The 27,639-nt window shown below is 41.8% G+C and overlaps 1 protein-coding gene across 4 annotated transcripts in view; it reads right to left on the bottom strand.

Moving 5' to 3' along the window:
* Nucleotides 1-27,417, bottom strand: part of Arid1a (AT-rich interaction domain 1A) — a 77,384-nt gene extending 49,967 nt beyond the window's left edge. For all 4 annotated transcript variants that reach the window (XM_078025680.1, XM_078025681.1, XM_078025682.1 and 1 more), the window contains exon 1: nucleotides 26,237-27,417. In XM_078025680.1, the coding sequence (XP_077881806.1) occupies nucleotides 26,237-27,358 (1,122 nt within the window). In that variant the 5' untranslated portion in view covers nucleotides 27,359-27,417. The remainder of the gene's footprint in view (nucleotides 1-26,236) is intronic.
* Between the last annotated feature and the right edge of the window lie 222 nt (nucleotides 27,418-27,639).

Here is a 27,639-nt window from a genome sequence, read left to right as displayed (position 1 = left end):
AGAAGCTCAGAAGCTCAAATAATGTTACCAACCATAATTCTGGAGCTATATGAATTCTCTCAGGACTATTTAAGAAGTTCAAATTTAGCAACAATTGGGCTAGTGAGTAATAAATAGCATGTGGTCTTCCCTGATACGCTTGGCAATGAAGCCAAAATATTACCATTCTCTCTTGTAAAGAGCTCAAGGGCTTACATGGCCACATCATGCCACATATCATATCGAGGTCTTCATCTCAGCCCCACAAAAGGTAGTTTCTATCTGGCTCCAAGTGAAGAGACATTTGCTGAACAGAGACCAACCTGCTGTGGGTATCTCTGTCAGTCTAGGTCTTCTCTGAACATGAGAGGCAGTCATTACCATGGTTACCATGGAGCTTCTAGAGCAGCAGCTATTAACAGGGGCTGCAGATTAGAATAGTCTGTGAAGATTCACAAATGCCTGGGCCTTTCCCTAGAGATTCCAATTTAGTGGGACTGGAAGGACTGGGGCTCCTCCCTGTACCTCCCATTAAGATCTCTGAATGATTCTGATGTATACTATTAGCTGAGAACCAAGAATCTAGTGAATCTCTGTTTAACAGAATTTTATGGACATGTAGCAATTATTAAATATTTAGAATATAAAATATGACTGATGAATCAAAATATTTTATCTACCTTTTTTTTTTTCTTTTTTGGTATCAGGGATTAAACTCAGGGGCACTGAACCACTGGGCCACATCCCCAGCCCTATTTATATTTTATTTAGAACCAGTCTCTGAGTTGCTTGGTGCCTCGATTTTGCTGAAGCTGGCTTTGAACTCACATACCCCTCCCTCAGCCTCCTGAATCACTGGGATTACAGGCGTGGGTCACTGTGTTTGGCTATCTACTTTTAATTAATTTAAATTCACATGCAGCCCCATGTGACTAGTGGCTATATTGGACAGTACAGTTCTAAGGCAATGTTCCCAAATCACTTTTATCACTCCCTGCTCAATAAAAGCTCCAAACTTCCTATTAAATCCTGAGCCGTACTTGAGTTAAGATTCCGGCTCAGTGGTAGAGTGCTTGCCTAGCATGTGTGAGGCACTGGGTTCGATTCTCAGCATCGCATAAAAATAAATAAAGTCCGCTGGCAACTAAAAATACATATATTTTAAAAAACATCCTGAACAGTACTACAAAGAAACCAGAATATAGTAAAATTTGATAGATTTGAGTTCAAATCCTATCTGACCTCAAACATATCAGTTCTTCATCTAAAATGCATAACAAACAACAACACAGTACTTGTTTTTTTAAAATTAATACTTTAATTTTATTTTTATGTGGTGCTGAGGATCGAACCCAGTGACTCACACATGCTAGGCAAACACTCTACCACTGAGCTATATGACCCCCGCCCCAGTGCTTGTTTTTTTGGTTTTTTTTTGGTATGGGGGATTGAACTCAGGGGCACTGAATCACTGATTCACAACCCCAGCCCTGTTTTGTATTTTATTTAGAGACAGGGTCTCAATGAGTTGCTTAGGACCCAAGTTGCTGAGGCTGGCTTTGAATTCACTATCCTTCTGTCTCAGCCTCTGGAGCTGCTAGAGGCGTATGCCACCACACCCAGCTCAATGCTTGGTATTTACATGCACAATAAATTGTAGGAATTATCAATAATGATAAATAGTACTTCCACCTGGCTGTACAGTGTGGTTCAGTTCTACACACTTTTTCATTTGTACCACAGTTTCCCAATATTGTACATGCCCACCTGTATAACAATATTCCTTGCCTTGCCCTCCTATACACAATGGCTTCTGGTGGCAGAAACTCAACTTTTCAACATGAAGCCACTGCCCACATTTTCAACACACTTTGATCTCTTACATATCTAAATATCCTATTGTAAATTCAGTCAGCACCACAAGATTTAACATTTAGTTGAGCTAACTACTTCACTTCTTAAGACTATTTTGTGTTTTTGAGGGGGTCTTCCTATGTTCCCCAGGCTGGTTTCAAAGTTCCTGCCTTGGCCTCCAGAGTAGCTGGGACTACAGGCATGAACCGCCACACCTGGCTAAGACTTAAGTTCTGGGAAGCCAGAATTCAGGTAAATTAAGTTCCCCCAAACATCCAATTACAGATCTAGGGCTCAAGAACTGTTCGAATGCAAGAAGACAGCAGGAAAAAGCTCAGATTAAACTATTCAGACACAAGGCCAGAGGCTTATTCTAAGTCCAACCCTAAGACAGGACTTTACACAGAAAAAATTGAATTGGATTGGATTGAATGGAAGAGGGGAGATTAAAACAGTCAAGGAAGAACAACAGGGCTGGGGATGTGGCTCAAGCGGTAAAACGCTCGCCTGGCATGCGTGCGGCCCGGGTTCAATCCTCAGCACCACATACAAAGATGTTGTGTTCGCTGATAACTGAAAAATAAATATTAAATTCTCTCTCTTAAAAAAAAAAAAAAAAAGGAAGAACAACAATCACATTTTGAGAATAACCATCCTATACCAGAGAGGATTTCAAAACTGCACAGGCATGCTGAAACACACTGCTTAGGGCTGGGATTGTGGCTCAGCAGTAGAGCATTTGCCTAGCACATGTGAGGCCTTGGGTTTGATCATCAGCACCACATAAAAATAAACAAAATAAAGGTACTGTGTACAACTAAAAAAAATAAATATTAAAAAAAAACCCACTGCTTAAAAACAAAAGGCTAAAGGCATCACCACCACCCGTCTCACATCAGGGGGCCTGTGCACCCAATGGAATACAGCTACTTACATGAAGGTTATAAAGGGCTCAAGGAAATCTCCCATCAACTTTAGAAAATTTTTGTAGTCCAGAAAAAATGACACAGAAATTCTTTTTCTAAAAATAAAATTAAGATATTTCTTTTTCTGCTCATCAGATTCCCCTCAAACGCTTATAATCAAGAGTGTATATATAGCTTATTTAGCAAACTAAAATATTCATTCAGTTCAAAGAGATTACCCTGGTCTCACATCAAAGTTAAATATTTACTCTTATCAGAAGGGGAGGTGAGCAAGGGACCTAACCTAACATTTAAAATCACTATGAAAGATTTGTGATTTGTATATAGATGAAATGCCATCACCCAATCTCTCATAACAGATAAAGGGTCTTAAAATCTTCACTAATTAGTTTTATTAGAAAGTAGCAATTTCACAACAGAAAAATCCCTACTACATGCAAGGTAGAAAAGTCAGTATCAGCAGTCTGTAGGCACAAGGCAGGGGATGGGAAACACCAAATCATAGCTGCAAAGAGCCAGAGATTCCACTCTGGGAAAAGACAGAGAGGAAATCCTTTCAATGGGAAACCACAGGAGTAGATTACTGTGATTACACTTCAAAAGCAAAGGCTCTGCCACAGAGACACATAATTGAGAGGAAAATGCTGCCCCTTGATCAAGGAAGTCAGGCCCCCTGCTATATACCCTCCTGCATTCATAAAAAAATAAAAATAAAAAAGGGGAAAAGAGCCATAAGAAAACTCCTCATCTCCATCTACCATTTATCTTCTTCCAGATCACTGGCCGTGTTATAAACTGCCTGCCAAATGAAATGCATCAGAAGATGCAGTTTAGGGGCATCAAAGGCAAGAATGCCTAGCAAGCTTGTCCTTCTGAATATATTCAAAACAAACAGCTTGTAGAGAGTGAGTTCCCCTGCTCCAGGCAAACAGAATTGCAAGCCCCTCCAGACCAGCTAGCTATTGTAATCCCTTATTGTACCAAGGAAAGCCACAATGACCTTCAGAAGCTGCTGAGATTTAACAGACTGGAACATTAAGGTAGAATTGGGCTAAGTGTCATAGAGCCAAAAGTAACCAGTTTCTGGACACTCAGATTAAACAGACTTGCAAAATTCTCCATCTGACCATGAGTGACTGAGAAGAGAACAGAGAAGACAGATGAGATATATCATTCTCTAAAATGAAACATTTCATGTAGTAGTGGCAGCAGGGAAGAGAAAATTATAATTCTGATATAAAAGTCCAAGAGAAAAGCCCTAGGCCCAATCCAAAGATAATGCTACTTGGCCAAAGTAGCAACTCTAAGGGTCAGATCAGTACCTGACAGGGCCAAGACTAAAAATAAAGAATAAAGAGAAAGGAGCCAGGAACTGCCAAAAAGGTGTCCATCAGAAAGGAGAAATCTTGACCACCACTTACTTGTTATATCACCCTAAATGTCAAATAGTTGGGGGCCAGTATAAACCAGAGCCATAACCTTGGATTTTAGACAGTTAAATATTATTTCTTACTTCTTGCACTTTCAATTTAATCCTGGCCAGATTTGTTGTATGACTTTTAATAATAACAATAAAAAAATGCATCCCTGGCTCTTTAACCGAAAGAACCCCCTAATTGATTCCCACAGTAATTAACCTGCATTTTACCTCCGAGAGCTGTAGTTAAGGAAGTCGGCACTGCTATTTATAACTCATCTCAAATTGAGGGCAGACTGCCTAAAATCTAACACATCCCAGCTGTACTCCTGTTTGAACTGGGGCCAAGGGAATTTTTTAAAGCAATCTTGGCACCGAATGAATGACACCAACAGTATGAGAGCGCGAGTGGTTGTGTTGTGGTGACGTAGCACTGGAGGTGGAATAGGAGAGGGGGGCCAGTGTACTGTGATCCCTCTCGTGCATGCCTGCTGCTTGCCGAGTCCCAGTACAGTAAGCTGGGAACCGCCCACTGAGAGCCAAACACAGGAAAAGGCTTTTCCTGTGGAACGCCTTGAAGTGAGAAACACATGGCTAATCTGCATAAACTCGAAGCCACACCGCCCCTGCCAGGAAGGTTAGTGCTCGTAATCTCTGGCCATGAAGCTGGCTGCCTGGGAGGACTTGGACTGGCGCCTGATAACCCAGAAAGAGCCGAGAGAACAGATGGGTAAGGACCCCAGCAGAAAACAGCCCCAGGTCACGTGACTCGCCACATGGCCCCGCCAGCACAAACTATTGTCTGGCGGCGGAGCTCCTATACAAAGGCACCCAGCCTCCGCTTCCTGTGATTCCAGGGACAGGCGGCAGCTGTTGATCCAGTTCCCATAGGGACCCTCTCCTGTTAAGGGGCACTGCAGGCAGGGACAAGTATAAAACTTAAGGCCTCTCCCAACCAACAAGCTTTCACTTTCCTGCCAGCTCCAAGGAGCTCACTTAGATTTCAGGACTAAGATTTATTTTAAAAGTAGACTTCCACAAAAAAACACTCTCTGCACACTCATACACATAAGTTGACCAGCGTTAAGCATTCCCATTGTCCCTCTCTTCCTCAGCCACAGACATCAGTATCTAATAGCCCCTAATCCTATCCATTCTTCTTTCTTTCCTTTTCCCTCTCTCCTAGCAAGTCATGGCTTCCAAGACTAGTCAAAGACCTCTACACCCCAACTGAAGAGAAACTCTTCAGAATCCTACTCATTTTAGTTCTACTCCTAGACCCTGTCTCCTAATAATGAGACCAACTTCATCTCGTTTTATTTTTAAACAGTAGGGAAACATGACTGTTTATGTGACCCAGGACAATAAGAGATCCCTAACCTCTTATTTGGCCTCACCAGACATCATTAAAGATTTCTTGAAGCTAAAATGATAACAGAATTATAATCTCATCAGATATATCAATACCCAACCTAGGAAATCAAATACACTTGACCTAAGATTCTCATCACTCATGCATCAGCTGGGAACCACACCCCAATTTTCTACTTCAGAAAATGGAAAACAGTTCTTTCATTCTAGTTCTGGTTCATTCAAGTTCTAAACAAGCTTTTTCTGTCTCTGGTGAGAGAACTAACCAACCACTAGTTTGAAACTACTACCCCAAAAAGAGTTTTCTTGTTTTTAATCTGTTGAAACTTCCATAAGTTTCCGAGCTTAAGAATAAAAATTTCCCCGTTTCCAATATATCTCCTGAAGAACCAACCGGAGGAAACCCCCAAAAGGGTGTGACCTCATCCTCAGGACCTTCCAACCCATACTACTGCAAAAGAGAAACAGAATGATAAAAAAAGACCTCACTGGTGAGTATTTAGGCTCCTGTGCTCTATCCTTCCTGACTAGAAGATTAGAGAAAACTCACTAAGGTTACAAAAAGGAGACCAAAAGGGGAAGAGTCATCAAATCATCTAACAAAAACTCAAACAGATTATGAGAGCCAACTGTAATAACCACCTCACAGCTGTCCACCTAAGAGGCATGCCAGAAAAACCACAACCAGGTGGCTGGTATTTCTTTATTTCTTATTTGGCATCAGAAAGAACACTTGAAACAAAGCAGCTAGAGCTTGAAACTAATGAACTTCCCAACAAATGGTAAAATCCTTCTTTTCCTCTATAACACTTTCATTAGCCACATTTTACAAAAAGAAGGCTCTTCCTAAAATAATGAAGATCACTTTTTTTTTTTTTTAAATGACCAGACTCAGGTAACCAGTTCCTCCCTATTTCTAACAAATTATAAAAGCCTCTAAGGAAACCAAACAACTTGTTTAGAAAAGAACTCCCCTTTGGGTATATATTGCTTATAATTCAGGCCTCTAAAAACAATAGTAAAGCCCCAAGATAATGATTAAGCAGAAATCAAAAATGCCATCTGATAAAATTAAACATCCCCTTCTTTATAATTCTCAGGAGTAAGGCAGCAGTACAACATGGTAGGAAGAACACTAAACTGAGAGGCAGAACACTTAAGGTTCCAATCTCAGTTCTCAGACCAGTTTCCTGGGGGGAACAAAAAAAAAAGACCTCACTGGTGAGGTGCAGTTCAGTGCAGTGAACCAGCCTGTAATCCAACCTTAGACTACACAATCCAATCCTACTTTCCAGATTCTGAATCAACAGCTCCAAGATGGCTAAGAATCTGGATTTTTAATCTCAGGAGATTCTCCTGTCTAGTAAGGGAGCATATGTAATTCAGATACATGTTGATTCCTTAGCCAAGCAATGATCTGAAGAGAGCAGTGACTGGCTAACAGAAAAAAAATCAAGAATGTACCTAAGACTCTCAAATTTCGAAATGAGCAGCATTCTCAGTAAGACAAGCTTCCCCAAATTCCCATACCTGGTCCCTGATGTGTTCACATTGAGTACATATACAGAGTATATACTTTAATTCTCTTGCTTACCTCTATACTTGGTCCTGATTAACATTTTCTCCTAACATACAGTGTAGCACACAATATGGTTTACTTTCAAGACAAGTTCCAGAAAGACAATTTGCAAAATAGACTTTCAAGTAGGAAAGATAATGAGAAAATGAAACTCTATGGACCTTGCAATTCTCAGCCCTGTTCCTACTGAGAGGAAATGCTTTGGGACCTACACTGCCAGTCAGGGGCAGTGGTTTAAATGCTCTGCCTTGCAGTGCCTTCAACTTCTCTGTCCCTCAGTTTGCTCATCAAGAGAATAAATATAACAATACAGTAGTCCCTCCTCCAAAAGTGCAGATGGTACTAAACACTATATTATATTATTTCCTATACAAAAACACAATAATACACACCTGTGATAGTTTAATTTACGTATTAAGCACAGTAAGGGATTAACAACAGTAATAAAATAGAAAAATTAAATATATTTAATATATGGTCTTTCAAAAATATAGAGTATTCCTTTAATATTTCCAAACAGCAGTTGACTGTAGGAACTGAAATTGCAGAAAGCAAAACCACAGATTGGGGGTGGGGTGGGGTGGGGTGTTGAATGCAGTGAGTTAACAAGGAGGGGGACACTTTTCTTATTTTTTCAATTGTAGTTGAACACAATAGTTTTTATTTATTTATTTATTTGGTGTGGTGCTGAGGATCCAACCCAGGGCCTCCTGCATGCTAAGTGAGCACTTTACTGCTAAGCCACAACCATGGAGGGGAAGGGCGGGCAGCACCGGGGAAGGACATGGGAAACTGCCTGAATCCAGCTGGACAGTCTCCAGAATCAGACTTTGTAGTCACTGATTCCTCCAACTGAAAAACTTATTTTTTTTCCCTCCCAAATAAAAATTTTAACCCTGCACACCTCTATACTTGGTCCTGATTAACATTTTCTCCTGACACACAGCGTAGCACACAAAGTGGGTTTTTTTTTTTTGTGTGTGTGTGTGTGTGTTTTTGTTTTTGTTTTTTAAAGTGGGGATTGAACCAGGGCCTTGAACATGCTAGGCAAAATCTGTACCACTGAGTTACACTTTCAGCTCCCTTACTTTGTTTAATGTTCATGTTCTGGACTATAAATATAAACTCCAAGGGGTATACTTCTACATGTGTTTAATTCACTGCTGTATCCTCCAGCACCTTTTAGCAATTACCATCCTACATGAGTCTGATTTCTGATAGTAAAGTGCAGAAACCAAAACAATTAACATCTGATCCCATACACTCAAGACCAAGAGCCCAAAGTGGCCAACTAGAAACTAGGCAATCAAATAAGGTTACTCTTTTTGAAAAGTACAGGATTTGACATCACTTTTGAACAAGTCATTTCATTAGAACCATCTGTAAAACAGGAATTAAAAATCTACATTTAGCCAGGTACACTGGAGGAGGCCTGTAATCCCAGCAACTGAGGAGGCTGAGGCAAGAGGATAGCAAGTTGGAGACCAGCCTGGGCAACTTAGCAAGACCCTGTCTCCAAATAAAGTAATAATTAAAAAGAGAACTGGGGCCAGACATGGTAATTCACGCTTGTAATCCCAGCAGCTCGGGAGGCTGAGACAGGAGGACCGAAAATTCAAAGCCAGGCTCATCAACAGTGAGGTGCTAAGCAACTCAGTGAGACCCTGTCTCTAAATAAAATACAAAATAAGGCTGAGAATGTGGCTCAGTGGTTGAGTGCCTAGGGTTCAATCCCCAGTACCCCCCACCCCCCAAAAAAGAACTGGGATGTAGCTAAGTGGTAGAGTCGGTGTGTTCAATCCCAGTGGGGGGCGAGGGGCAGAAAAACTTGTGTTTAACAAAGAGGAAACCAGGCATGGTGGCACATGTCTGTAATCCCAGGGAGGCTAAGGCAGGAGGATCGCCAGTTCAAAGCCAGCCTCAGCAATGGAAAGGTGCTAAGAACTGAATGAGACCCTGTCTCTAAATAAAATGTAAAATAGGGCTGGGGATGTGGCCCAGTGGTCAAGTGCCCCTGAGTTAAATCCCAGGTAACCACCCCACCTCCTGCCAAAAAAAAAAATAGGAGACAGTTTAAATACATTATGTGAAAATGCTCGTTACAGTGCCAGTCCATAAAGTACACAACAGACATTACTTCCCACTCCACCCTCAACAGGAGAAAAGGCAGAATGGGATTGAAACCACAGTTTCAAAATACCTACTTAAAAAACATGAACACTCAAGTCAGACACCAAAAAGGTTGGCCAGTCCAAGTCTCAAGCACCACCTACTTTCAGTCTGTTCTCCCAGAGGAATTTGTTCAATAACTCCTTCCAAGAATTCTGACAGTACAGCCAATAGTTTTCAACTGGGGCAATACCAGCCATTGAGAAGTGTTTAGAAATAAATGTATTTTAAAAAGTGCCTTTTTTTTTTTTTTTTTTGGTTATCACAGTGATGCTATAATGCTTCTGGCATTTATTACCTGGGAAGCAGAATGCCAAACATCCTGCAATACAGCTCCACACAAAAAGCCTTGCTGAGAAACAGTGACCCAGCCCCTTACACCTCAGATGGGTGACTTCCTGTAACATTTGACCCTGGAGCAGCCAAGGGAAAGGGAGTCAGAACTGACCAGTACCCATCCCACGAGCTTAACAGTGCAAAGCCACCCACTAGCCAAGATGAACATAAAAACTCATTTTAAACAACAGTTAGAAGACAATTTACCAAAGGTGATACTTTTCCTCTAGGGCATTTATTATAATTATAATGATATAGTTATTTGTCATTTGCTTACATATTTCTTCCCCACTAGAAAGTAATCCACAGTGGCAAGAATTATGACTCTTAGGCTCACAACACACTGCCTGATAGCATTACAGAAGCTCAATAAGCACCTGTTGTATTAATTTAAGCAACTAGCATATGGTAGATGCTTACAGGTTATTCAAAAAAGATTATGCCATATGATTCTTATGTTGGCAACTATTTTATGCCTTAGACAACATTTCAGCAACTAGATTAGACAATTAGGTGAGCACTGAAAAAGTTCTTATCCTAACAGAGTAGAAGACACAGAGGTAATTCCACATGCTATAGACATGATGCTCTTGACAAAACTAACATAAACATACATTGGAGAATAGAAAGTCTATTTAACAAGTGGTCCTGGAAACATATGTATGGATACATAGAAGAAAACTAGATCCAGATCTCTTAGCCTGTACAAACATACACTCAAAATTGACTGAAGGCCAAAATGTTAGATCCAAACTTTGCAACTATTCAAAGAAATAATTGGGGAAACACTTCAACATACAGGTATAGGCAAAGATTTCCTGAATTTGGATTCCTATAGCTCAGGAAATATGATAAAGAATCAATAAATCAAATAGCATCAAATTTAAAGGCTTCTGTACAACCAAGGAAACAATTAGTAGAATGAAGAGATAACCTATAGAATAGGAGAAAATCTTTGCCACCCACTCTTCAGAGAACAAATATCCCAAATGAATAAAGAATTTTTTTTAAATGCTCTCTTGGGACTATATTCGCTGTAATATTGGGGTAACCAGTCAACCTTGTTCGGTGAAAATACCTCTAACACAATAAAAAAAAATAGTTATAACATCCAATTCATATATACAATAAAAATAAAAATAATATATGTATAATGTATATTATATATATTCTTTTTAATACATTAATGTTTACAAAATAAAACCTGTTTTCTACTGGGAAAAAAAAAAAAGTTCTTATCCTGAAATGGGGAATATGACCAAAGTCTGAGATATCTTGATGGTATCTAAAAAAGACTGGTTGGTGCACTATATCCCAGCACATGCTCAAAAATTAAAGTACAAACCTTATTACCCATAGGAAGTAGTAAGGGGTGACACCAAAATAAGGCACCTTCCTACCACAAACCATTCTCTGATTCTTCTACTAAGGAAAGGGCCTTAGTGTAAATGGACCACAAGCCTGATTAAGTGGGGCAGTATTTTGGTGTCCTTATACCCAAGTTAATTGTCATCATCTATCACTAAATGATATAGTACATTTAAGGAATATGTAGAGAGGAAAGGTGTTACCTTACAAACAGCTTTACTCAGGAGTGTATGTTCCAGTTTTCCAGCACAGATAATACTATTTTGATTCATACTTGTTTCTCTTAATTAATTTCTAAAATTCTTTCCTCTTCCATGTCAAACAGATTTGCAGGTAAGTGCTCCAAATTAAGTAAAGGCCAACAACTGCCTCTTAGCCATAAAACTGTAAGACCTCATTTGCTTTCTCTTTTTAAAGAGAATTTGCTTTCTCACATATTCTTTTCAAACTCAGGCCTTGTGCATGCTAGGCAAGTGCTCTGCCACTGAGCTAAATCCCCAACCCCTTTTCCCATACTTTTATTTTATCTATAAAACTCCAAACTTGGTCTGGTTATTCCAAGATTATACAAAAAGATATTAAAGTTCTCTACATAATTCTACCTTCTGCTGAAGTTTTTCTTTCTATGCTAAAAAATGTTTCTGTGACACAACACTGTGATAAAGGGACCTAATTTACATGAAGTCAGGGATGCCTTTGTAGTCATGTTTGTACATCAATCCAATCAAGTGATGTATTTTGATAAAGACACCAAATGGCAGCAATAATACCATGCGCTTTTTTCATTAATTTCTAACATGGCCTTGAACCACTTCCCCAAAATATCTTTCTCTAGGACCCCCAATTCTACTCTTAAGTGGCACAATTACATAAGTTAAGGAATGACCCAACCTTAATAAACAAATCTTATTAAGATCAACATGCCTCCAGATCTTTAGGACTTACGGTCAGCAATTCACTGAATGGAAAACCATAGATGTGTGCAAATTCCCCAGCACTTTTCAAAGCCATAAATGTATGTTGCTAACAATCTCCTGCATACCATTGTCCAGACAAATGTGTACAGGAGACCTGGCGTGGCTTCGTGATTTAAACCAGAAATACATGGGACAAGGTTACCAGCTTCTTTTAGAAGCTTATTGACTCTCTTCTTTATTTGCACTCTTACTACTATAATCACATTGGGATGGATACTTGGCATACTCAGCTATGGAAGTGTAGCCAACATCTAACCCTCTGCCCTCCCCCATCCCTCCCATTCTGCTTTGGTTCATATACTCTTTTGAGATTCTCTTGTTCAAGGCACCAGAATTTTCCACTGGTATATGTGTCTGGTGAGTGAGCCCAACTATCTCAATCTCATTTTACTTTAACCCAAAATACCATAATGAAAGCAGTATTGGTCACTTGAGATTTTAAGTTGGGGTTTTAAAGAAGCCAGTTCAAAGCTGCTCTGGGAAAGCAGAGGATTCAAATCACAAACTGGAAAGAAAAACAAGAATGTTACAAATCTGTCCTGGGCCAATAGAACCCCAAAAACAGATTGAGGAGGACTAAAAATCTGTCTCCAGACCAAAAGCAATAAAACGAAAAATGAGTAGCGGTAGAGAGAGACCATTTAAAAACCTCTGTTTGGGCAGGAATGGTGGTGCATGCCTATAATCCCAGCAGCCCAGGATGCTAAGACAAGAGGATCAAAGACAGCCTATGCAACTTAGCAAGGCCTTAAACAACTTAGCAAGACCCCGTCTCTAAATAAAATTCAAAAAAGGACTGTTGATGTGGCTCAGTGATTAAGCACCTCTAGTTCAATCCCCGGTACCAAAAAAATAATAATTAATTAAAAGACAGGGGAGGGGGGTGGCTCAGTGCTTGAGTGCTCCTGGGTTCAACTTTTAGTACCAAAAAATAAACAAACCAACCAATCTATTGTGGGACAAAGGAAGGCACTTTCAGCCTCCAGTTACCCAGGTCTTTCCAACAGAGGTAAGCAGATAGTAGGAATCTTCTCAGAAATGAAATTGTTCCAAAAGTGGTATAAATCGCTTCTCCAGGCCTTTTACCAGCTCTGGGTGGTAAATTTACTGACCGTTTCCGGGTACTTTGCGTACTACTTATAAGAAGAGTTAGATACCAGTGAGAGAATGAAAAAGGGAATTTAAAAAAGAGAAAATAAAGCTAAAAGGCAGAAGGATCATAATGTGAGTTAAAACATGCACACATAAAAGACTCCCTACTAAAGTATACATCTGAATATACAAACATCAATTCACAGATAAAACTGTCAGCATTCTATCTCCTGAAAACCACTGCCTTCATTGCAGCCAGGTTTCAGTAATCACAGCTACATTTCTCAGGCAGGAGAGGAAAAACAGGTGTAATGATACTTGGTTTTAATGGGAAGGATATAGAAACATTAGATTTTCATGAAGTCCAAGTGAACAAGAACACTGGTTTGCCTTTTGGTCTTCAACTGTTAATGATTACCTGACCATTTCTATGCCAAGCATAACCCTTATTCATTAAGTCATGCAACAGAAGACAAGCCTTGATTCTAATGTCAATTCCTCAGAGTGGTCTCATTACTTCAAAGACGGGGTGACTTGTCAGGATTCTGTTGAGAGGGTTTACTTACTAGAATTTCACAAGGAACAGAAGGAGAGGAATTCATAGTAACTCAGGCTGGCAACTGGGGAGTTGGGGATGAGGGAAGGAGGTTACTAAGAAATCACCAGATCACCAAAGGCCCTGTTCTCAGATGAGGTGGCCAACACAGGCAGAAAGGACATCATACCATTCAAATAGCGCTCTGACACCAGTCTTTAGATGACATTTTTGGGAATCACCCTCTTAGGCAAAATTTACTGAATCACTCACACTTGAGGACCACCAGTCACCAGTCTAAAATATAATCTTTTCCAATTTCATTAAACACCCAAGGACCATAGATTCAGATTATTCTTATGCTATCTCTCCAAAGAACTAAGAGAAAGAAAAATGGGAGGCAGGGAAACCCCAAATTCTATAAATTATTTTTTTCACTAAAATTTACCATCATTGCATAGTAAAAGATTCATCTCAAAAATAATCTCTCCTGTTACAATCTGAACATACATGTATCCCTAAAATTCATAAGTTGAAATCCCAACCCAGACACCTAATGGTATCTGGAAGTGGAGCCTTTGGAATATAATTAGGTTTAGATTAGGTCATGACTGTGGGCTCCCAACACAATTAGCACCCTTATAAGAACAAAAGACACAGAGGGCTTCCTCTCCTAGAATGAGATGGTATGTGAGCACACAATGAGAAGATGCTAAGACCACTGTCTACAAGTCAAGAGGGCTCTCACCAAAAAGCAAATCTGTTAACACCTTAATCTTGAACTTCTATCCTCAAGAACTGTGAGAAATAAATGACTATTGTTTAAGCTACCCAGTCTATGGTATTTTGTTATAGCCACCCAAGCAGACTAATACAATCCCTAGCCCCAAGAACTTTTAGCATTTTCTCCATCCAGTTATATTTTCTTTCGCCTTAAGTGGACATCACTCTGTAATTAACCAGAAGAAGTCTTCAGGTAATTCAGATATATCCTGCATCCCAGTAGCAAGTAAATGAATAAACCCAGTAGTTCTCAAACGTGAGTGTGCATAACAGCCTGAAGGACTTGTTAAAACAATACTGCCAGAATTCTGGATTCAGTAGGTTTGGGCTGAAGATTCGCATTTTTTAATACAACCCAGGTAATCTGGGAACCACTGTGCTAATTATCTCTCAAACTAGAACAAATGGTCTTAATAAAATTTGAGGCTTTGGGAGGGAAGAGATGATGCTAGGGTTACAAATCCAAGGTCTTGGACATGCTAGTCGAGCACTGTACCACTGAGCTAAAACCCCAGTCCTTAGTTTTTTTGTTTGTTTGTTTTTATCATTAATACAACTCAAATGAAGCTAGGAACAATGAGATCATTTTTAATTCAGTAAAGATCAACATTTTCTTTTACCACTCAATTCTCTCAAGCAGTAGTCTACCACTCAGAAGTCACGTAAGAATTTTATTTGACAAACTAATGGCACTTATACATATATTATTTAATACTTACTACAGCCTGTAGGTAGATATTTTTCCTCATCATACAGTTGAGAAAATATAGATTCCAGTAAGTTAAATGACCTGCCTAAAGTCACAAAGCTTAAGGGAAATTTAAAACTAGGTTTTAGAGCTGACTTTCTTATGAAACTTTACGTATGACACTTAACCTTATGTGTTCACTTTCCCCAAGTGGCAAATTAAGACAATAATATCTTCCTTTCCAATGAATACTCCAAGTTTCTGGAAAGTGAAATTACTCTGCAAACATTTCCACAATGCAAGTCATTCACTTAGACCAATTTTATTTACAGCCTGATTTGTAATTTCAAAGATCTCTCCTGAGAAGCAGACCTGAGGACTAAATGTTGACAGCTCTCACTGTTGGAATCACAAGGCAGCTATAAACCAAGTGCCATGACTATCATCAGAAACCAAGACAATCAAAACCCTGAATGTAAGAGGCAGACAGAACCAAGGTCTAGGCATGATATCAAATTCTAACTAAAACGTACAGTGGTGCACATTCTGTAATCCCAGCTAATTGGGAGGCTTAGGCAGGAGGATTGCAAGTTTGAGGCCAGCCTCAACAACTTAACAAGATCCGTCTCAAAATAAAAAAATGAAAAGGGTTGGAGATGTGGCTTAGCGATAGGGCATCCCTGAGTTCAATCCACAGTACTACAAACAAATAACAAAATATAATCAAACCTTTTCAGTTTTTAACCTCATTTTAAGAGTTTCAGGCAATTGGGAAAATGTCATCCCAATAAGTCCTAGTGTTTGAATCATTTGTTTTGGAGAAGCAAAATTTTAGTTTCGGGTATAGCTCAGTGTTAAGAGTATTTGCCTAGCATACAAAAAGCCCTAGATTCCATCCTTGGCACTACAAAATGTGTGTACATATACAAATTTATGTGTATATGTTTTTGTATATTAATGTCACAGCTCTGGAGAATCAGACAAACCTTGATTCAAATCCCAACTCTGAGCTGGGGTTATAGCTAAGTGGTGGAGCACTTGCCTAGCATGTGAGAGGCACTGGGCTTGATCCTCGCACCATAAATTAATTAATTAATTAATTAAAGGTTTTATGTCCATCTACAACTATATATATATATATATATTTTTTTTTTTTTTTAAATCTCTAGGGCCTGGGGATGTGGCTTTGTGGTAAGAGTACTTGCCTAGCAAAAAAATAAATAAAATATATCCCAACTCTTCCCTAGAGCATATTTCTTATTCTGAGATGGTGAAATTCACAGGTTAATCCAGCATTAGTTCAGGAATCTGAAACTCTTTGTAAATGTGAAGTAAGAGGAATAATAGAATTCACCTCTTCTAGAGTTTTGAAGATTAAATAAGGAAATTCCTAACAGAACCAAACAGTGGTTAGCACAAGTAAGCACTCCAATACATGACAGCTATCATGAATACTTACCCGTAATGTGATCTTATTTCTAAGAGAGGATCTTATCTCAAGACAACATTGTGCACAAACTACCTAAATAATTGTTCCCCAAATTGTTTACAATACAGTTTTCTTTAGCAGCTCAAATTACTAAACAGGTAAAAAGTTAGAAGTTTAAAAAGGAAAGGCAAGATATCCACACCTGAATTTAAAGAGTTTCAGACTCCTGAACTAATTAATGCTGGACCAACCTGTGAATTCTACCACCTCAGGAACAGAACAGAAAGGGCAAGAGAGAAAGCCACCTGTATTTGCCACAGAAGATATGATAATGAACAACAACTAATTCCCAGCATTTCTGGCCTGGTGATTTGTTCTCTGAGGACAGCAGAAAACTCTAATGTCAATCCCAGAAATGGGGAAATCACTAAGAACATGCTTTTAGGGGCTGGGATTGGGGCTCGGTGGTAGAGCACTTGCGTAGCATGTGTGACTCACTGGGTTCGATTCTCAGCACCACATATAAATAAATAAATATTCATCAACAACTAATAAAAACATTAAAAAAAAAAAAGAACCCAAAGACATTACTGTTTCCTCCAAAAGGATGCAACCAGCACAATGTCACTTTTAATCCTCTACCACGTGGCTGAATTTACAGTCTTCTTAAAGTCAAAGTACACCAGGTTTGAATCAGTTGAAAGTAAACAGCTGGGCCCAAATGCACTCATGCACAGCAAGCAAGCTGGGCTCAAGGAAAATAAAAATACCAAGCACACAGCAAATGGATTATTTAAATGACAGACATCACACTGACCCCCAAGCTCCCTCAATGCCATCTTACTGGAAGCTAGATTTTAGCAGGAAGGGAGGGTTAATTTTAATAGAGATGCCTATAAACAAACAAGCTGAAAGCTAACAAGGGTGAAAAGCATACAAAAATCTTGGCTTCTGGTGATGAGCCACGGAAAATCATGAATGTGCTAGTGCCAAGGGAGGAGAAAGTCTAATGTCTAACATTGCAGACTTGGGAACACAGAATTAACAAAGCCATAAAGAAGCTCAAATGCAAACGAGAGAAAAAGGCACATGGCACACTTCCTCTTCATATGGGTGGCAATTCAAGCAGTGCTCTGGGCCTGCAGAGCACCCAGCCCTATACCCAGGCCCTTAGTATTTAATATCAATATAACTTCCTGGAGGGCGACAAAAATCTGTCCTGGATTACTGGGTGATTTCTAATATGTACCATAACCAACACTAAGTCAACATTTTAGAGATCAAATTTCCTTTTCTGCAGCATGCTGGAATGCGTTCTTGGCAATAGGCTTCTTCCCATTCCAGTCGACCCTTAGAAAATGCAGAAACCACTGGGAAATAAAGACTCAACCTGTCCCAAGACAATCTTCTGGCTACGCACAAGTAAGTAACAAAAACAAACAAATTCACTCAGATGTCTCTTCACATTCAATAAAGAACTAATTTCTTCTACTTAAATGGGGGGAGAGGCAATTTCGGGGAAGAGCCAGTCAAAGCCATTAAGTCAATGTTCACTCTAACCTGAATTCCTGAAAGACTTGCAATTAACTAGAGTTCATCTGGAGGCCCTACACATCTACTGTCCATGGCAGATGAACCAGCATCCATGCCCAATTCTGAGTTATTAAAGACCCACTTTTGCAAAATGCCAAAATGGAAGTCAAAAGAAGTTTAAAGAGAAATTTCTACACTAGAATGCTGTATTCAAGACTCCGTACTTCCACGCTGGTGCAGTGTCACTCATTGTTCTCTTCCAGGAGGAAGCACTGTTATAGCCTGGAACCGAATACCCCATGAACTCTCAGTTGTTAGGCATGCACTACTGGCCCTTGACAAATGCCAGGCCCAACTATACACAGACCAGCAGGTAAAGAGAACCCAAAACCACCACATTTCACAGGCTCCATAAGGAATAAGCATGTGTTTGCAGCATTTATGAACTTCTTGGCCACAGCCAACCTAATCAAAAACAATATTAAAGGCCATTTCTATGAACAGATGGGAAAACCACATATTTGCAGGCTTATCCAACCCATCAACCCCCAATACAAGGTCTAATCGAAGCAACTCTGCTTGAGCACAACTCCAAGCTCTTTAGAAATAACAGCAGTATAAGAATTCCAATAGGTACTTCATGACTATTGTTTCTGAGGAGAAAGGAAAAAGTCCAGGCTCATCAACAAAAGCTGAACCACCATCACTGCAGAGCTGCCCAGAACACAGAACTCTGAAGGTGCCAGGACCTTCCAAACTCACAATTACTACAAACAAGCACTGGCCAAGAACTTAGCAAGTTGTACCAAAAGTCCTAAATGGTCACAAGAACCACTTTTTCAGAGAATTTCATGGTTAGAGTCCATATTCTCAAAGTCAACAGACCATTGAGACAACTATAGATATAGGGATGGTTGTGCAATCTGGATTTTGTAAAGCTCACTGGACTTAGAGTAGCTTTAGGGATAAAAGGCAAATTAACATTGTAATTTTCTCCTTCTTCAATGCTTAGGTTCACAAATACTTTTGAAAACCTGTCCCAGGTTAACCCTGCCCAATTCTGATTACTCTGAATCTCTTCAGCCCATATATTTAGCTTGGTCTATAGACATTTATTTATTTAGGTACTAAGGATTGAACCCAGGGGTGCTTTACCACTAGGCTACATCCCCAACCCTTTTAATTTTTTTTGACAGAATTTCACTAACTTTCTGAGACTAGCCTTGAACTTGGGATCTTCCTGCCTCAGCCTCCTGAGGCATTGGGATTATAGGAGTGCACCACAGCACCCAGCTTGTCTATATACATTTATAAAAACTTGCTTTGTTAAGTTTTATGTGAGCACATAAGCACACTTCTCCATGAAAAACAAATTCCTCTAAAGCAGATATCTCCTTTCTTTTAAACCCCTTTCTAGAACCCAATCAGAATTAAATAGGAGTATTTCCCACCCCCACTAGAATCTCCAGAGCTCCCTGACCTTGAAACAATGCTCTCAGCAATAAGTCTGAAGTTCTAACACCCTTACCAATCATCTTACTGAGAAAGGCCTTGGCAATACTAGACAACCAATGTATGTGTTGACCTGAGTTTTTGGATTTTGTTTTAAAATAAGCTGATAGTCCTTACAAGATAGCTAAATCTAAAAATTTTGGTCAGGGCCATAATTATGTTTCTATCCCCTGCTACTATCTAAGTAGCTAGATCCAAAAAAGCACTTCCAGAACACTGCTTAAAAAAAAAAACTTCTTGTGAAGAAATGTGGTATCAAAGTCAGTGGATATCTATCTATCTATCTATCTATTTATTTATTTATATTAGAGATTGAACCAGGGGTGCTTTAAACACTAAGCCACATCCCCAGACCTTTTTTGTTTAAGACAGGGTCTCACCAAGTTACTAAGGATCTTTCTAAATTGCTGAGGCTAGCTTTAACATTGTGATCCTTCTGCCTCAGTCTCCCAAGTCATGAGGATTTCAAGTGTGCACCCACCAGGCCCAGGTGGATTAGTTTAAAAAGAGGCAAGTGCTCTACCACCCAGTCTAACATGTGCAAGGACCTGGGTTCAATTCCCAGTACCACCAACAACAAAAAAAAAAAAAAAAAGAGAGAGAGAGAGAGAAAGGAAACTGAGAAGGCTCACTGGTCATCTCACAAAGCTACCAGAGTACCACGGGCAGACAGCTAAAATATTCATAGATTATTCTTCTTTCTCCATAAAAAGAATGTGTCACTGAAGGGACCCCAAAATGTTTTAATCCTAAAATGGAAATTCAAAATCAAAGACTAAATCTACCCACGTAACTCTTTCAAAAAGGATCTAGCGAGGTCCCCAACATAGGACCTTTTTATTGACTCAGAAGCCAGGGGGCATTAATGTTAACATGTATAAGTAATGCAGAGAAGTCTAGTAAGAACTATGAATAGTTATATTTGGGTAGTGGACTACAGTCTGCAGAGGAGAGGGTAAAGACTAGACTTAAGTTGCAGTATCTTTTTTCTCCTTTCTGATATTCCAAAAATGCAAACCCAACCCCAAAAACATCTCACCAAACTACAACACCTTCCTAAAGGAACAAGGTTTTAAAACTTAAACTCTAATAAACCAAGCTTTTGGCTTATATTTAATTTACTATGGAAAATCAGGAACTTTTTCCAAACTTCTGTTTATTTTCACATTTTCACTATTTAATTGTAATTGATTTGGGGGAGAGCAGGGGCGGGGAACTGAGGTTTAATCCAGGGGTGTTTACCACCAAGTCATATCCCCATCCCTTTTATTTTTTTTTCATATTGAGACAGGGTCTCACCAAGTTGCTTAGGAGTCTGGCCAAATTGCTTCAGCTGGCTTTGAACTTGTAAACCTCCTGCCTCAGCCTCTAGAGTCACTGGGATTACAGGCTTGCACCACCCCACCCAGCAATTACAATGTGCCTTCAAGTTAACATGCAGCCAGGGTCACAGTGGTTTCACTTTCAAGACATCTTTCTACTTCAGATATCTTTTAGATTCCCTCTCCTTATCTCTATGCTCCCTGCCCCCCAGCACTGCCCTCTTCTCTATCCCTAAGTCTTTTTTGCCAATATTATTTTATTCTTCCACATGAGGTGACTAGTATTATCTTTGCTTGAAAACTGTTTATTAATTTTCCTGTCAAACATTCTATAGAGCCTTTTACATCTTAACTACAGAAACCTCCTGGGTACATATTGACAGCTCAGCAAGTATTTACACAAAGCTCTGAAACATTTGGTTCCTTTAGAGAGGAAGAAGCTGCTGTGTCAAGCAGAGAATTGTCAAACACCTTTCTTTCTCCCTTCCCCCCTCCTTTATAAAGGGAAGCTTCCTTCTAGCACAATTCTAATAAGCCTAAATTACACTTCTAAACTACTAAGCCATGAGGAGAAAAAAATGGAAATTCAGATGTGCTAGAGAAAAGAAAGAACAGTACTTCCAACCACATGCAAACCATACAATGTAGTTTTTAAATCACGGGTATGAGAAAAGACAAATATATCTATGAATGGACCCTGAAAACACTTAGCTTTTCCTGTTCCAGGCTCAGAAACTTTTGGTCTTCTCTCAGCAAAACTTACAGGACAAGTCCAGGCACTTGGATTACAACCAACTGCCCAAACCAGACCTAGACCTGCCCAAACACTAGAGTCTGAGAGCTAAATGCTACCTCTACCACCCTCCACATCTCCTTACCTCTCAAAAAATTCACCCCCAAATATAAAGTCTCCTCTGGGGACAGTGAAGCAACTGTTTTTTTAAGTTTTGCTTTAATGGTCTCTGCCTAATTTTTCGGTTGCTGTTCAGTGTTTTAAAACCACCAGCCAATCATGTGCAATAAATGGTACAGGCCTGTAATCACAGCAACTCATGAGGCTGAGGCAGGAGGATCACAAGTTCAAGGTCAACCTGGATGACTTAACAAAACCATGTCTCAAAAAATTTTTTAAAAAGGACTGGGATGTAGCTCAGTGATAGAGTGTCCCTGTGTTCAATCCCCAGTACGGTAAATAAATAAAATCAGATAGGTGAAATGACCATTGACAAACAGATTAAATAGTTTTAAGGATTAAAAACAGTCTGGTAGGTCTTTTCCTGTAAAGGTGGACAGACCACTGTAGCACCCAACTGTACAGAGCTTTTTCCTGTGAATCCTCAGGAGACAACAATGAGTTCCTCAAACCCAAGAGACGAAAAATGGTCTCAAGACCCCTACTGATAGATAAGAATACCCTTACAATAAGCCGGTTATGTAAACATAGACAGATACGCCCCATCACAGTAAAACTTCATCTTACTGATGAGGAGAAAATAAACAAAAGGCAAATGACTTGCCCCATCTCACACAGCTTAATCTGGAGCTGCATATGGAACCCATGCTCCCACACTCCTCCTCCTCTGAAACCTGGACTCTTTAACCCTTAACCACCAAGCAGCACACAATTCAGTGGGTATCAGTAATGATAACGACCAATCTGAACAAGGAAAAACACAGATAAAAATTAAGAGTATCCAGACTCCATTTCGGAGCCCCACATATCACAACTTACTGGCAGGAAAGAATTATTTGGTGCCAGTTTATTTTGAATACCATATTTTAACCATATTCACATGCTTCAATTATTTCTAGAATTTTTGAGATTTGAAGCCAATTAATACACTCTTTTGGGGGACAAGACTAACAAAGGGAACAATCTATTACTTTGTTAGCCTATTCCCATTTTTAAAAAAAGTTCATTAACTTCTTCGTGAATGGCCTAACGTAGTGGACACCACACCTTTTAGGACTCAATTCAACATATGAATGTTTAATGCAATGAGAGACCTCTTGTTAGAGCACGTGCCACTTGTCATGGTTACTTTGTGCCACACAAAGGGAGGAATATAAAAAAGTCCTCACAGGAATCAATACACAAGAAGCCCACCTGGCCACTTTCTCTCCTCACACCACCACTCCATCTCTCTTCACTCCCTGTTGTCTCACAAACTGGTAGAGAAACAGGAGGCCCCCACAATTTAAAGTGCCATCTCAGTGTGGTTTTCCTGGTCCCTCCTACTTGAGAGAGCTCCAAGAGTCCTGTATTTCAGCCAGCCCAGAATTTCTGCCAGTAGGCATTCCCATAATAAATCCAGGATTCCTCTGTTTCCCAGGAGTTGGAAATATCTCTTGATATTTCCACAGCAGAAACTAACAGCCAAACTTCTATAATCATATCCAACTTGATCTTGAACTACTTATCATATTTCATTTTTTTACCAAAATAAACTGGAACTACTTGCAAGGTGTTACTGCTAAAAGTAAAAAGCCTTACATCAAGTTCAAGTACATAAGTAACCTAAAACCATTTCATCAGTACCAGGATTTGACACCTTGAGACACAATATCACTTATGAAGAAATAAAGGAAAAGTCTGCCTGCTGAAATTATGCTAGCTCCTATAAGACATACACGCTCTTACCTAATCTTTATTTCATTAAGGCACAGTAAAATAAGAACATTTCACCTCAGCTATGTTACTCGTTGTGTTGGAAAAGAAGTCTTACCATAAGACGGAGTTAGGCAGAAAAGAGAATGGAGAAAGATCCTGTTATTTAAGAATACTTAAGAGTATGGCATCATGTTTTGATAAGAAGTTTATCCTCCAGCAGCAAAGACCTCAGAACAAAGTCCTGACCTAGACTACTGCCACACAGCTGAAGAAGCCCACCAACTGAAGCTGCACTCTCTTCCACAAGTGAATGTTATCAGCTCATTCCCTGGGTCTCAGGGGAGTAGGTAACTAAACTGAAATTAAGTAAGAATCTGTTATGTAGGATGCTGGGTCAGATGATATTAAAAGAGAATCAGAAAATTACCACCAGCAGCATTGATAGACTTCTAAACAAGGTCTATATCTATTATCATTTATCCAGGACAGAAAAGGGCACAGTACCCAAGCACATAGAAAGTACTCATTTAATGACTGACAAACAGAAAATACACAGCTAAAGTTGATTTTAAAAAGAAAAAAAAAATCCCAAACCAAGAGAATTCAAAACAATTTTGCTTCTTAATGAACTTTAACATACCCCAAATTATTTCCTCTAGTAGGGGGGAAACATATAGATTATAGAATGAAATGAGAACATTGTACATTTTAAGAGAAAACTATCCTCCAAGTAGTAGAAAAACAAACATTTTCTTATTTCTCACCCAGATGTAGAACATCAGAGAAGTTCAAGACACAAAGCTTTATGCCTAGAGCCTAACACATCTATTTTCAAAATTCCCAGCTCAACAGAAGAGTAGAAACGTAGTTCTAGGATAGGGAAAGAATACAGCTAATTAATTATATATAAACAAAATCTCCTCTTGGCCCAAAAACAAATGCTGGGTGAAAGGAGCATGAGGGAGGTTTTTCCCTCTGTGAAAAGATACATGACTACCCAATATTCCCTGACCAAGCACTGATGGAGAGAGAAGAAAAGCAAAATGCAAATAAAACAGGATGTATTAAAAAGTACATAAATGTTGCAATTTCTAAGTGAATCTTAAGTGCCACTGTAGGTCACATCTTTATACCTTGGAAGATGAAAAGAATTGAAACACAAATGCAAAGAAAAAAATTAATCAAAACTCTAAAATCACTGATGACAAAACAGAAAAACTAGTCTTTTTAATGAACCATAAATTTTAACAAACCAAGCCTTGAGGAAAAGGGCAAAAATTCATCAAGAGCATGAAAGACTCCGGCTACTTTTCAAATTGAGCTGCTCTCCTAAAGTTCAATTAACAAAAGAAAGTGTTAACAAGATTCAACATGTAAACAAAGAATGAGGCCAGCCTTGCTTAAAACACAACACTTTAACCTAATGTGAAATTCTCTGAGATTCCAGTTCTAAACAAAAATCATTATTAACAAGAAACGCCCCCCACACATACACACACACATTTGCCACTCAATAAAAAGCCCAGTAAAATAATTCCAGTTCCAAGTGAACAGCGTCAAAATTACTCAAGACAAATGCATCTTCAGAGCCATCAAAGAAGTCATTTATACCATTAGGAAAGTCACAAAACCAAAACAAACAGCAAACCCATTGTAGAGAAAAACTCAGCTACTGTTCTGTCAACACAGAATCTATTTCAGGCTGCATAAAACATAACAAGCAAAATAAATCCAAGGTACAAGAAAAATGCCATTGCCTCCTCTTTTGTTTCGGGCACAATGTAACAAGGGCAGCCTGTCTGGGGCTCTGCTCCTGCTGATACAGTATTGCTGCTTAAACCTCCCTCCTCAAGGTCACAGCCAATTTCAGCTCTGGAATAAAAGGCAGATAGTGGCAGCGATGGTTTGGGTTATCACTGGCAGAAAAGCAGAGTGTAAAAGTTTATGAGCTCATCAGGATTGTTGTACCATTACATCAGAGGCAATTATAAATGGCCAAGAGCAGGAGATGGGGAGCCAATCAGATCACAGATAGGATGTCAACCTAAGACCAACTGTCTCCTGGCTTTGACAGAAGGATTTTACCTCCATAATTCAAATCCCAAACCAAAGCAATCTGCACTTACTACTCCAATCACTCAGCTGTTTACCAGCACTTCCAGAGAGAAGCCCAGGCCACTGGGCCAGCGGAGACCAAGACAGGAGAGGGACCGGGCTGCCCTGGGTGAACCGCAGCCGGCCTCTAGCTGCCCCCAAACAGGCCCCTGCCCTCCCTCGCGGTCCCCCGAGCCCGAGGGGCCCCTCTTTGAATACACACACGGGGGAACAGCCTCAAGGAAGGCAGGGGGGACAGAGAGGAGCGGCAGGTGAGCAAAGAAATGTTCGTTCAACTCCCCGGCTCCTACCGCTGCCTACTCCCCTAACCTGAGCCCCCAGCACCCCCTCACCCTGGCTGGACCCTTCCGGGCACACTCTGCCCTGCACCCCCCTGAAGGCCCCCCGGAGTTCGAAGGGACCAGGGGAGTGGGAGAAGCGCAGTAGACACCTCTGGAAAAGCCCCACACAAAGGCTGAAGGAGGGAAGGAAAGGAAGGCAGACAGGCAGCCATTTTAAGAGAGAAGAGCCAGACAATGGCAGCTCCCCGGCAGTGGGGGCCTGGGACCGAGGGGAGCCCACGACAGTGGCCTGCTCCCCATGGCCGCCACCCACCCCCCGGACCCGCTCGCCCCAGCCCCCTCCCCACTCAGCTGTGTACCTGAGGGGTCCGGGCGAGCGGCTGCCCCCCGCCGCCGCTGCTCCCGGGGCTCATGGGCGCGTGGTGGCTTCTTTGTTGGGCCCCTCCCGAGGCGGCGGCCGCCGCCGCCGCAGCAGCAGCAGCCCCCCAGCACTGCGAGGCCATGTCCGCCGGGCCCTTGCCCGTGCCCCCGTCCTGGGGCCCGCCGCCGTAGTCGCCCCCGGGGTAGCCCTGGTAGCCCCGGGCCGAGCTGGGCGACGTGAGCAGTTGGTTGAGGGTGGGGGTGGCGGTGGGCTGGGGAGTTCCCCCGCCGGCCGCTGAGGGGCCGCCTCCCCCCATGGCCCCGAAGCGCTGCTGAGCGAAGGACGAAGACGACGAGGAGGCGGAGGCGCTGGAGGAGGGAGGCGGCTTGGAGCCGGCGGCCGCTGCGCCGGAGCCCGGAGTGCCACCTCTCGGGGAGCTCAGCGCGTAGGCCTGGGGGGGCGGGGGGTAGGCGCTGCGGTTGGGGTAGTAGGAGTTGTACTGGTGGTTGGGGAAGCCGTGGTCGTGCGAGTTCTGCTGGGGCCCCGCGTAGGGCTCCAGGCCCCCGCCGCCGCCGCTCTGCAGCGCTGCCAGGCCAGGGCTTTGTTGTCCGCCATGTTGTTGGTGGAAGACGGCGGCCGCCGCCGCGGCGACGGCAGACGGGCTCCGGCCGTAGGGTTGCCCGAAGCCGTAGGCTGGGGGCGGCAAGGCGGCCGCGGCTGAGTGAGGAGGCGCCCCCACCCCGTCGCTGCTGCCGCCGCCGCCGCCGCCGGGCGGCTCCGTGAGGTTATTGTTCAGGGCGGGCCTAGGGCCCGCGTTCCCGTTCGAGTTCTTCAGGTCCGGCTCCGCGCCGGGCCCGCCGCCGCTGCCGGCTCCGCCGCCGCCGCCACCCCCATTGCTCTCGGCCCCGTCCTGCAGCTCCTTTCCCAGCGGCTGCGGCTGCCCCACGGCGGGGCCCTCGCTTTCCTGCCCGGCGGCTGCCTTCATTTCCCCGCGCTCGGCCGCTGCCGCCTCGCCCCCCGCCTCCTCCCGCTGCTGCTGCTCGGCTTTCTTCAGCTCCGAGGGCGGCGGCGGCGGGTTGCCCAGGCTGCTGGCGGCGGCGGGGGCGACCTGCGCGGCCATGATCCCCGCTGTCTCGTCCGCGGAGAGACCCGGCCCTGTCTTCGTCTTCTCCCCCCCTCCCACCCCGCCCCGGGGCCGAGTCCCCCGGGCTGCCCTCCCCACCCGCCCGGGCGGGCCTCGCGGGGCTCCGCTGCTGCGCTGCGCTCGCTCCTCTCCCCCCCGCCCCGCCGGCTCAGGCTCCGGGCTGGCGGCGGCGGAGGAGGAGGAGGCGGCGGCGGCGGAGGAGGCGCCGGCGGCTCAGCTGCTCCCGGCTCTGTAGGCTCGGGACCCGGCTCTCCCGG

This window comes from Ictidomys tridecemlineatus, chromosome 11, assembly GCF_052094955.1.
Source record: "Ictidomys tridecemlineatus isolate mIctTri1 chromosome 11, mIctTri1.hap1, whole genome shotgun sequence".
In the NCBI taxonomy this organism is placed as follows: Eukaryota; Metazoa; Chordata; class Mammalia; order Rodentia; family Sciuridae; genus Ictidomys; species Ictidomys tridecemlineatus.
This window is presented reverse-complemented; position numbering and strand designations above follow the sequence as displayed.